The 12,294-nt window shown below is 48.9% G+C and overlaps 1 protein-coding gene across 1 annotated transcript; it reads right to left on the bottom strand.

Annotated features, from left to right (window-relative positions):
- Positions 1 to 3,619: 3,619 nt before the first annotated feature.
- Positions 3,620 to 11,790, bottom strand: LOC141278247 (putative POM121-like protein 1). The gene is made up of 4 exons (XM_073801956.1): positions 11,739 to 11,790; positions 10,532 to 11,507; positions 7,160 to 7,367; positions 3,620 to 3,844 (listed from the first exon to the last, which is right to left on the bottom strand). Exons 2-4 carry the CDS (start codon positions 11,491 to 11,493, stop codon positions 3,620 to 3,622), a joined length of 1,395 nt encoding a protein of 464 aa, XP_073658057.1. The 5' UTR covers positions 11,494 to 11,507; positions 11,739 to 11,790.
- Positions 11,791 to 12,294: the final 504 nt, after the last annotated feature.

Raw genomic sequence — 12,294 nt, 5'->3', positions numbered from 1 at the left:
TGGGCTGCCATAATAGAATACTAGAGACCGGAGGCTTGAACAACAGAAATTTCCTTTCTCGCAGTTCTGGAATTTTGCAGTCCAAAATCAAGATGCCAGCAGAGTTGCTTTCTTCTGAGGCCTCTCTTCCTGGCTTGCAGACAGCTGCCTTCTCACTGAGTCCTCACATGGTCTTACCTGTGTGTGTGCATGGACAGAGAGAGGCCGCTGATGTCTCTATCTTCTTATAAGAACACGAGTCCAGTCTGATTAGGGCTTCACCATTATGACTTTATTTAACCTTAATTACCTCCTTAAAGACCCTATTTCCTAATACAGTCACATTAGAGGTGAGGGCTTTAACTCAGGAATTGGCAGGGGCGGGGCGTTTCTGCCCTATGTGAGAGGGTTGGGAATGGCACAGAGCACATCCCGCTGAAGCCTGTGCCTGTGCTGCCCTTCCCACCTTTTCCAGTGGTAAGATATAGGCAGAGAGGGAAGAGCGTTCTAGAACAGGCTTCATGACTTGCTTCAGTTCAAACCTATTCAAACCCAAGGACAAGCATTCACTCTTGTGGACCAGCACAGCTTACCAGATTTTCAGGGGTTGGGGGAGAGTTTAAAGCCCAAATGAAGTGTTCATTTCTCGTTGGCCAGGGGCACAAGCCGCCGACACAGTGTGGGCAGGTAGCTCCCTCAGCATCCAAACTCCCTCTGTGGGGAAATGAAACCCCCGGGGTCATTTGGAGGAAAGGTGCAGTTTCAATACACCCATACAAAGGGAGTAGCGTCATAAGATTTATTACTTTCAAAAATAGATAACTAATGAGAACCTACTGTATAGCACAGGGAACTCTACTCAATGCTCTGTGGTGACCTAAGTGAGAAAGAAATCTAAAAAGGAGGGGTATATGTATACGTGTAACTGATTCACTTTGCTGTACAGCAGAGACTAACACAACATTGTAAAGCAGCTATGCTCCAACAAAAATTAATTTAAAAAATAAAAAAAAATGATTTATTACTTATATATCCCAGAAGCAAAGGGACACAGTGAGCCGGGGGAAGGGCAGTCTTCCACCCCAGGTCACAAGCCAGCAGGAGCTAGAGCGGGGTAGCAAGCACCTAGTCCTTACAAGGTGATTGGGGCAGAGGCTACTAACTTTTCACAGGCTTAACTCTAAGTGGTTATTTTTTTTTTAACATCTTTATTGGAGTATAATTGCTTTACAATGGTGTGTTAGTTTCTGCTTAATAACAAAGTGAATCAGTTACACATATACATATGTTCCCATATCTCTTCTCTCTTGCGTCTCCCTCCCACCCTCCCTATCCCACCCCCCTAGATGGTCACAAAGCCCCAAGCTGATCTCCCTGTGCTATGCAGCTGCTTCCCACTAGCTATTTTATGTTTGGTAGTGTATATATGTCCATGCCACTCTCTCACTTTGTCACAGCTTACCCTTCCCCCTCCCCATATCCTCAAGTCCATTCTCTAGTAGGTTTGTGTCTTTATTCCTGTCTTACCCCTACGTTCTTCATGACCTTCTTTTTTTTTTTTCCCTTAGATTCCATATATATGTGTTAGCATACGGTATTTGTTTTTCTCTTTCTGACTTACTTCACTCTGTATGACAGACTCTAGGTCCATCCACCTCACTACAAATAACTCAATTTCGTTTCTTTTTATGGCTGAGTAATATTCCATTGTATATATGTGCCACATCTTCTTTATCCATTCATCTGTTGATGGACACTTAGGTTGCTTCCATGTCTTGGCTATTGTAAATAGAGCTGCAATGAACATTTTGGTACATGACTCTTTTTGAATTATGGTTTTCTCAGGGTATATGCCCAGTAGTGGGATTGCTGGGTCGTATGGTAGTTCTATCTGTAGTTTTTTAAGGAACCTCCATACTGTTCTCCATAGTGGCTGTATCAATTTACATTAAAAAATTTTATTTAAAACCTGCTTAGCTCTAAATTTTTAAAAAATTTTATTTATTTATGTTTTTTGGCCACACAGTGTGGCATGCAGAACTTCCCTGACCAGGGGTCGAACCCATGCCCGCTGCAGTGGAAGCTCAGAGTCTTAACCACTGGACCACCAGGGAAGCCCACTCAGTGGTTATATTAAAAGGTTCCACCGGGGAAGGCAAAGCAGGAACCTGTGGGGATACCCTAAACCTATCTAAAAGTCCAGACTCTGAACTTTTGGTGTTAGTAGGGTCACCATACTGTAAAATGCCTCGGCAGCCACTCAGAAAAACAAAATTTTTTCCTCAAAGTTGTTTTTCTCATCACACCTTTCTAGTTTTGACCCTCTTGCATTATTATCCTAGCTAGGACAGGAGGTGACATCATGCAGCTGCAGGAAGGGCTTGGGGGAAAAAAGCTCAGTGAGGGCAGCCTGGAGCAGAGTAAGATAGATCCTGGGTGAAATCCCAGCTTCACCACTAGCTGTGTGACCTTGGGCAAGTGACCTCACCTCTCTGAGCTTCCATTAAAAAAAAATTTCCATTATCAAAAATTTTAAACAGAAAAATAGAAAGAGAATACAATGAACACTTATACATCCGCCCAGATTCAACAAGTCTAAACTCTGCCATATTTGCTTCAACTAAGCCACTTTAAAGTAAATTACAAACGCTAAGGACCATCGTCCCTAAATACTTTAGCATTTGTGTCCAACAAAAGAGAACATTTTCCCCATAACCACAAAACTATTACGCCTCAAAAAAACAGTTCCCTGGGACTTCCCTGGCGGTCCGGTGGTAAAGAATCCACCTTCCAATGCAGGGGACTCGGGTTCGATCCCTGGTCAGGGAACGAAGATCCCACATGCTGCAGGGGAACTAAGCCCACGTGCCACAACTACTGAGCTCCCACGCCTCAACTAGAGAGCCCGTGTGCCGCAAACTACAAAGCCCACACACCCTGGAACCCACGCGCCACAACTAGGGAGAGAAAACCCGCACGCCACAACTAGAGAGAAGCCCGAGCCCGCACGCTGCAACAAAAGATCCCGCATTGCCACAACTAAGACCTGACGCAGCCAAGAAAATAAAAAAATAAAATAAATAAATATTAAAAAAACAATTCCCTTATATATATATATATTATTTAATATTCTGGCCATATTGAAATTTCCCCAATTGTTCCCAAATTATATTTTACAGATGGTCCATTCACACCAAGATCCAATCAGAGACCTTGCATTGCGTTTGGTCATTATGGATCTTAAATCACTGAGTTTCCATTCTGCTCATCTGTAAAATGGGAAAAGAATAATACACACCTCACAGGGTACACAAATTAGACATAATACATGTTAAGGGGTTAGGCTAGTGCATCCAAAAGAGTACACTATTATTATTAGCTTCCTTACTGGACTTGTTCTGCTCAAGGCAGCAGTGCATTGGGATGGAGTGTCTTGAGATGTCAGTAACATGGGCTAGAGATAATGAGGCAACAGGTCCCAGCATCCTCAGGGATGTAGACCCACAAGCTGCATTTTGCCCAGCCCTGGCCTGGGGATGGAGGGAACCAGTCTCATCTTGACCACCTTCAGCACCCCCGATTCCTGGTCCAGCCCATGCTCCCCCTGGAAGCTCTGCTCCCTCAGGAACTGCTCCACGGTCTACACAGTCTCCAACACCTCTTTTTTCCACTTCTGGCTGGGATGCAGGCAGTGAGCCACGAAGGAGTTCAGCCTGGAAGCTGGGGTGACAAAGAGCTCCGGGGGCACTGCCATCTCTGTCTTGAGAGTACCACTGGTGGCTAGATCTATACCCACACACCTACCCAGCTCCTGGCACACACACTCTTCTTTAAGGGGACTCCTCCTCAGCTGACCTCCAGCACCCTGTGGAACAAAGGACCAGAGTGGAGAGGAAACAAGGGGTGTCTGGCTGACCAGGGGATCCTCTTCCTGGAGGCCATTCACTGCAGCTGGGGTACCGAGGGACACTGGGTGAAACCATCTTAACAGGCGGGGCTTTTAGTCACCCTTTCTGCTGTAGGTTTTGTTTCTCACCTCTTAGTTTCCCTTTTACAACTTGGAAACTGAAACTGGCTTGAGGATGGCCCTGGGAAAGACAGCTCCCCCAGGAGATGGGAGTTGGATGGTATCCACCAATCCCATCCCCACAAGCTTGTCACCCAAAACAGGCTCAGTAAGAGCAGGCACTCGCTGGAGGTTGGGCTGAACAGTGGGAATTCTAGGGTTCCGCAGAACAAACTCTGGAATTCCAGTCTGCCCTTTGCCAGACTCTTAACCTCTCTGACCCTCACAGAAATAATCCTTAAAATGGGTTTAAGAATAATACCTACCCCATAGGTTGTGTGGATTAAGCAAGAGAACATTTAGCAGAGAAAACATTAAGTAAATGCAAGTATTGTTATTCGTTCACTGTACATCTATTGAGTGCTGGCTGGGTGCCAGACATTGTGCGAAGAAGACAATGTAAGACGTGGTTCCTGCCCCAGGGGCTCCCAGAGCAGTGGGGGAGACAGAGGAGACACAGAGAGTCCAGTGTCCTGTGTACTAGGAGAAAAAAGGGCACAGAAACTTGGTGGAAATTCAGGCAGAAGAGTTTCTTTGGGGTCACCTGTGGTGTCAGTGAACACCTGCTTGAGATGAGTCTTAAAAGACTGGGAATGCGGCCACGAGACAGAGGGCACAAGACAGGATAAGGCTGAGAAGTGTGAATCATCCTGCCATGTGCCAGGACTCGGCTGTCAGATCCACGTTGGCATGGAGGGCAGGGAGGGGAGAGGGGAGAGCTGTGCCTGGACAGGTGGGCAGGGATTGAAACTCGGAATGCCATTCATTCAACAAACATTTGTTGAGTGCCCGCTATGTGCCAGGCAGGTGTCCTGGGGATACAGCAGTGAATAGGCAAAATTCTCGGACTGCAGAGAGCTAACACTCTAATGGTGGAGACAGATAATAAACAGGATAAATAAGTAACATTATAATAATTAAGACGGTGATAAGCGCTAATCAGGAAAATAAAGCAGGGAAAGAGGTTAAAAGGTACTGACTACGTGTGTGTGTGGGGGTGAGAATTGGTAATGTTCAGGGGTTCAATCTCAAGAAAGGTGGCTAGGGAAGGTCTGAAAAGGAGACATTTGAGCAAAGACATGAAGGAGGCGAAGAGTGAGCGGTATGTATGTCAGAGGGAAGAATGAGAGAAAGTGGGACTTCCCTGGTGGTCCAGTGGGTAAGACTCCACTCTCCCAATGCAGGGGGCCCAGGTTCGATCCCCGATCGGGGAACTAAATTCCACATGCATGCCGCAGCTAAGAGTCTGTATGCAGCAACTAAGAAGTCCACACGCCCCAACGAAAGATCCCGTGTGCCGCGACTGAGACCCGGCTCAGCCAAAAATTAAAAAAAATAAAATAAATTAAAACAATTAAAGAAGAATGGGAGAAGGAACAGCAAGTGCAAAGGCCCTGTGGCGGCAGTATGCCTGGTGGGATTGAGGAATAGCAGTGTGACTGGAATGGAATGATCAAAGGGGGAGAGTGGGAGGGGATGAGGTTTGAGTACAAGGGTAGGGGGCAAATTGTGTAGGATCTTGAAGACTACTAAGACTTTGGCTTTTACTCTGATTGAAATGGGGAGCCACTGGGGAGTTCCAAGCAGAAGAGGGACATGGATGGACTTTCATTTTAATGGTATCACACTGGCTGTTCGTGGGAAGACTGGATTAAAAGCAGAGGGTGGGGAGTGGAGGTGAGAGCAGAAGCAGGAATTCAGTTAAGAAGCTACTACAACAGTCCAGGCAAGAGATGTGGCGCCTTGGATCAGAATGGTAGCAGTGAAAGGTAGGGAGAAGTGGTATGATTCAATTTTCTTATTATGGAAAATTTCAAACCATGAACAAAAGTAGAATAATACGGGCTTCCCTGGTGGCGCAGTGGTTGGGAGTCCGCCTACCGATGCAGGGGACATGGGTTCGTGCCCCAGTCCGGGAAGATCCCACACACCGCGGAGCGGCTGGGCCCATGAGCCATGGCTGCTGAGACTGCGCGTCCGGAGCCTGTGCTCTGCAACAGGAGAGGCCACAACAGTGAGAGGCCCACGTACTGCAAAAAAAAAAAAAAAAAAAGGGGGGAACATGCAGTCGATTGTGTATTGGTTTTATGGTTTGTAGAAATGCCATGCAGTTGGGCACATTTCTATGGCGGTGGGGGAAGAGCTAGTAGTTAGGAAGGGTGTGGGCTGGGTTTTAGGAAGGAGGAAGATGCATAAAGATGGGTTTTCTCTTAGCTTGTGTTCCTCCAAATGCAGAGCCTGAGACAAGGATTTGCATGAGACTTGTTTTGGGAAATGATCCCAAGGGACAGGTGTGGGGGATTGAGAAGGAGGAAAAAACAGTCCAAGAAATATCATGAAATTGATCACTACTGTGGGCAGCTGAGCTTTGATCCCACTGGGGACCCTCTAAGGAGCAATGCAGAACGTGCCTCAAAATTATCCACCTGAGAGGTGGAGGAGGGGAGTATGCACTCACTGCACTCGCTGGTTCCTGTCTTTCAATGGGCCAAGGCTTACCCCCTGGGGTGTTAACTCCCTGGAACTTCCATATTTGCTCAGAATTACTTGGAAGGCTTGTTAAGACACAGATTGCTGAGTCCCACTTCCAGAGAACCTAACTCAGGTAATTCTGGGCTAGCTGCTGAGAATTTTTATTTCAAAGAGGTTCCCAGATGATGTTGATTCTGCTGGTCTGGGGTCCGTACTTTTGAGAATCAATAACTTAGAGGTTTGAACTTTGAATGGTGACAACATGGGGGAGAAGGAAAGTTGACACAAAGTCATGGAGTTGTGAGCCAGCATTCAGTGTTCTGGAATTGCAAGTGTTTGGCCACGTCTGGTATGTTTTGAGAGTGACGAGGAGAGACTGAGAGGTCGGCAAGAGCTAAATGGTCAAGAACCCTGAATGCCAAGCAAAGGAACTTGAACTTGATTCTGTAGGTAATAGGAGCCATTGGAGAATTTAAAGCAGGGGAGGATTCTGTTTCTATTTATGCTTCAGAAAGAGCACAGTGGTCTGGGTAGAAAGGGGTGAGCTAGGGGGACATGACCATAGAAGTCTACAAAATGAACAGCCTGATCTTGGCACTCGTGGGGATGTGGGGCCTCTCTTAACGAGCGTGATGGTGTCACAATCCTTGATGTGCAGTCTGAGAAGCTATTGATTCCACAGTTTCTGGCCCCGGGACCCTCCATGTAAGGTCCTCCAGCCTCTTCAACCTTCTCTTTCAAGTCGTGGATGGAATCATCAGGGTCAATGGCGTAAGGCTTGCCCTGGCCAATGGAGTCCTTCATGAAGACCTGGATCTCAGGAGGGAAGGTCTCCAGCACCTGGAGGCTCCTGAAAGGAGAGACAGTGGTGTCCACTGGGGCCACATGTCCTCTTGTTTTCATAGTTTTGCCTTTCCCAGAATGTCATATGGTTGGAATCATCCAGTGTGTAGTCTTTTCAGACCGGTTTCTTTCAACTAGCAATATGCATTTAAGCTTCTTCCATGGCCTTTCATACATCACCACTCACAGTAACAAATTATTTTTTTCTTGGGATGAGAGCTTTTAAGATCTACTCTCTTAGCAACTTTCAAATACACAACAATATTGTTAGCTACAGTCACTACACTATACATGACATCCCCAGGACTTATTTATCTTATAACTTGAAGTTTGTACCTTTGGACCACTTTCAGCTATTTCACCCACCTCCCACCTCTGGCAACCAGTCTATTCTATGTATCTGTGAGTTGTTTCTTCTTTTTTTTTTAAAGATTCCACATATAAGTGATCTCATACAGTATTTATGTTTCGCCCTCTGACTTAATGCACTTAGCATAATGCCCGCAAGGTCTATCTGTGTTGTCACAAATGGCAGATTTCCTTCTTTAGGTGTGGCTGAATAAAATTCCATTATCTATCTATCTATCTATCTATCTATATCTATCTATCTATATCTATCTATCTACCTATCTATCTATCTATCTATCTATCTATCTATCATCTATCTATATCTATATGTCACACTTTCTTTATCCATTCACCTGTTGGACACTTAGTTGTTTCCTAGTCTTGCTTTGCCTATTTTATTTTATTTTTTTACACACGCTGCATAACATGCGGGCCTTAATTCCCTGACCAGGGATCAAACCCATGCCCCCTGCAGTGGAAGTGTGGAGTCTTAACCACTGCACCACCAGGGAAGTCCCCTGCTTTGCCTATTTTAGAATCAGATTATTTGTTTTTGTTTGTTTGTTTGTTTTTTGCTATGGAGTTGTTTGAATTCCTTATAGATTTTGGATATTAACCTCTTATCATACATGTGGTTTGCAAATACTTTTTCCCATTCCTAGGTTGCCTTTTCATTTTGTTGATTGTTTCTTTTGCTCTCCAGGAGCTTTTTAGTTTGATGTAGTCCCATTGGTTGCTTTTTGTTTTTGTTGCTTGTGGTTTTGTTGTCATACCCAAAAAATCATCATCAAGACCAATGTTAAGGAGCTTTCTCTTTATGTTCTCTTCTAGGAGTTTTACACTTTCAGGTCTTACATTTAAGTCTTTAATCCATTTCAAGTTAATTTTTACAAATGGTGTAAGATAGGGGTCCACTTTCTTTGTTTTGCATGTGGGTATCCAGTTGTGCCAACACCATTTACTGAAGAGACTATCTTTTCCCTGTTGAGTATTCTTGGATCCCTGTCAATTAGTTGCCTGTATGTGTGTGGATTTATTTCTCGGCTCTTGATTCTGTTGCATTGGTGTATGTGTCTGTTTTCATGCCAGTACCATACTATTTTGATTACTCTAGCTTTGTAGTATAATTTGAAACCAGGAAAAGTGTTGCCTCCAGCTTTGTTCTTCTTTCTCAGGGTTGCTGTGGCTTTTGAAGTCTATTGCAGTTCCATACGAATTTTAGGATTGTTTTTCCTATTTATGTAAAAAATGTCATGGGAATTTTGATAGGGATGCACTGGATCTGTAGATTGCTTTAGGTTGTATGGACATATACTCTCCGAGTGAGATGTGCATGTAAATGATTTGTCTAAGACCTATTAAAGCAAAACAAAAAAAGTCAAAGAAACTGCTACATTAGAAAATACTAAACGTGTAGAGTATGGGCGGCTGGTGTGTGCTCGGGATGACCCAGCCCCCTCCAGGCCAGAGAGGTGGGTGGGAAGTAGCAATTACAACAGACAAGGATGACCCTCCCTGTTTACCCCTCCCTCTGGGCCCATTTTATTCCGGGCTGCATCGTTTAAACTCAAAACACACTTTTAATATAGGGCCCTTGTAGCCATCTTGTTGTGCTACTCTTCACAACCCATGAGCAGGGTCACAGGAAACTGTCAACAGGTCTGGCTTTCCATGTTACCACTCATACAAGCCAGTGCTTTTCCACACTTGATCTACAGATCACAGACACGTGAGGATTATGCAAAAGAACAAGAACAAAGCTTTATTGTAAGTTTCACATCGAAACAGGGTCCACACGAGGCCCAGCCTGGGAGGAGGTGGACACTGATGGCCTCACCCCAAAGTTATTGGCTCAGGCCAACTTCCTCCTCTTAAACCCCAAGGTAATGAATCGCGACCTGGAGGAGAATGACTTGGTCGATGGCCCAGTGGTTTTTTGTCCAGCCAAGCCCTGGGCAGGTGATGAGGGGGCCCTAAGAGCAAGGCTGCACCTTGCTGTGCCCACTGTGGAGCTGAGGCTGATAGGAATAGAGGCCGGAACCGACACACTCCTAAAGTCAGCCTTGGCTGGGCATGGGCTGCGCCCTCCGCTGGAAGTAGGGGGGCCCTGCCTGGGTGCGCCCCCAGGGATGTGATGTAAGATGGGGGCAGCAGTGCCTCCAAACCTAGGCTTCTTCTTAGGGCTGGGTCCCGTGGTCACCATGGGGTGGCTCTGGTGAGGAGGGCCCCAGGAGTTCAGGCCCACGCTGCCCCCATTGCTGTGTGTGGTGCTCGGGGGCCCCCTCTTTCTTGATGTCACTCTGAGAGCTGCAAACATGCAGCTCAGATCATCTAGGGCAGCCGCTCTGCTCCCAAAACCCAGCTGTGTGCTGGCATGGGTGCCCACGGTGGAATTTCTGGATGATGAACCCCCAGAAGATGCTTGTGCGGGGCCGCCCGAAGCTGGGGGGCCGGGAGCAGAGGCAAAGGCTGGGGCTTTCCGTTTCCTATGCTGGGGAGAGCTGCCACAGGCGGTGGTTCCTCGCTGCTGCCAATCAGGGCCCCCAGGGATGTGCATTAAGATGGGGGCAGTAGTGCCTCCAAACCCAGGCTTCTTCTTAGGTCTGGGTCCCGTGGTCACCATGGGGTGGCTCTGGTGAGGAGGGTCCCAGGAGTTCAGGCCCACGCTGCCCCCATTGCTGTGTGTGGTGCTCGGGGGCCCCCTGTTTCTTGATGTCACGCTGAGAGCTGCAAACATGCAGCTCAGATCTAGGGCAGCCGCTCTGCTCCCAAAACCCAGCTGTGTGCTGGCATGGGTGCCCACGGTGGAATTTGTGGATGAACCCCCCCCCAGAAGATGCTTGTGCGGGGCCGCCCGAAGCTGGGGGGCCTGGAGCAGAGGCAAAGGCTGGAGTTTTCGGTTGCCTGTGCTGGGGAGAGCTGCCGAGGTCCCCGATGGCATAGGTCTCACCCCGCAGCGCTCTGTTGATGCGCCGGAACGCTGTTTCCTTCTCGGAGTCTAGGTCTTCGGCGGTGACCCGGAAACCCGGCTCAGGGGCTGGAGGCAGCCTCAGAGGCTCCCCTCGCCTGTGCGGCAGCAGAGGAATCCTGCGTTTTCGGGGCCTGGGACTGTCAGATGTGCAGGAGCCCTTCCTCCAGGGCCGTTTCTGCCCTCTTGTTGCCTCTGCATTTTTGTCAGGCTGGCTTTTCCTCTGGGAAACCACCGGAGCTGCAGAGGGCGATGGAGGACCCTCCTCGCGCCCTGTCTTTGCAGACTTCTGGGGCAGCCCTTGCGGTATGGCGGGACCCCTCCTTCTTTCCACTGGCAGGAAACCTCGGGTGGAGCTATATGAGCTGGTGATGGCGTTTCTTTGGGGGCAGGAGCTCATACAAGAGGTCTGTTGTTTCCTGGCAGATCTGTCCTCTGCCCACTTGGCGTGGAGGTCTCTCTGCAGAGGTCCAGGCCTGGGCACGAAGAAAGAGCCCCCCAGGGGCCTAAATGCAGATCGTGCGCCCCCGGTGTCATTGGGGCTTCTCTGGTCATCGTTCTTCCCTGTGACTGTGGGGACTTCCTCCTGCTTGGCCATCCCTTGCCCGCTCTCTCCCAGGGCCCTCAACACCGTCTTCTCTGTGCTGTAGTTCGGGACACAGCTGGGTGTCGTGGCCGGCACTGGCTGCCCCCGCGCCACACTGACAGTGGCTGTGTCCACTGCGGACACTGAGCTGCGGGACGTCGTGGAGGTGCGAGCACCCATCACTGCCTTCTTCCGATGGCCTCGCCTGAAGATGGAGATAAGGATCCCCATAAGGAGTGCAGCGTCTGCGGGATGGTAGAATGGGGTCTCAGAGACTCTGTGGCAAAGCGCAGATGGCAGAGTCACTGGACACTTGTGGGCCGGCCTGCGAGTGGATAGCCGCCCATAGACAGCTGGGTGAGCCGGGCCGGCCACGGGAAGTCGGTGGGCGCGGGGAGCGGGCTGGGGGCAGCCGAAACCTCCTGGCAGGTGCTGGTCCCCCAGTGCCCGGGACGAGGGTGAGGGGCAGGGCCTACCTAAGTAACTGCTCCTAGAGAACTTGGGTGAGGTCGGTCCGTGGATAGAGAGGTGGGCTCCGAGCACTCTCCTTCAGCTGCCAAGTCGGCCAAAAGCGGAGTGCGCTCTCTTTGGCCTGTTGCCTTTTTATACTCTGAAACCTGTGAGCGAACAATGGGCGTGCGTTGGCGGGGCGCAAAAGTTTAGGGAAGGGTGGCGCATGCGCAGAGTACACGTCAGGCCCTGGGGCGCACAGGTGAGGATGCGCGCCCCTGGACCGTCTAGCGCTTCTGAATCTCCCGGGGGTCTGAGGGCTGGAGGTGTTTGCCTTGAGGGTGATGAGCTTCTTGGCAGGACAGCTGGCCCTTCTCCCCTGGCCGCGCCCCAGTGCTGTCGGGGTAACTAACTGTACTGGACGGGATCCCCGCCCAGCAAAGTGGGGCAAGGTCGCTGGCTGTGCAGCTCCCACAAGAGGCGGCAGCTTTGGCAGCAGCGCCTCTGCGTCCTCCTGCCCTTTCCCCTGGCGGCACTGGAGGGGAGTCGCTAAGAACGGAAGTGCCCACACCATCCAGATCC

Source organism: Tursiops truncatus, chromosome 3 (assembly GCF_011762595.2).
Source record: "Tursiops truncatus isolate mTurTru1 chromosome 3, mTurTru1.mat.Y, whole genome shotgun sequence".
In the NCBI taxonomy this organism is placed as follows: domain Eukaryota; kingdom Metazoa; phylum Chordata; class Mammalia; order Artiodactyla; family Delphinidae; genus Tursiops; species Tursiops truncatus.
Note: the sequence above shows the minus strand (reverse complement) of the source record. Positions and strands in the feature narration are given on the sequence as shown.

Excerpts from the sequence above, each read along its gene's own strand:
- LOC141278247 (XM_073801956.1), bottom strand. The coding sequence starts at position 11,493 with ATGGGGATCCTTATCTCCATCTTCAGGCGAGGCCATCGGAAGAAGGCA. Across the intron at positions 7,368-10,531 it reads CAAGCATCTTCTGGGGGGGG|GAGCCTCCAGGTGCTGGAGA; the intron begins GTTCATCCACAA and ends CTCTCCTTTCAG. Across the intron at positions 3,845-7,159 it reads CAGACTGCACATCAAGGATT|GGTGCTGGAGGTCAGCTGAG; the intron begins GTGACACCATCA and ends TTTGTTCCACAG.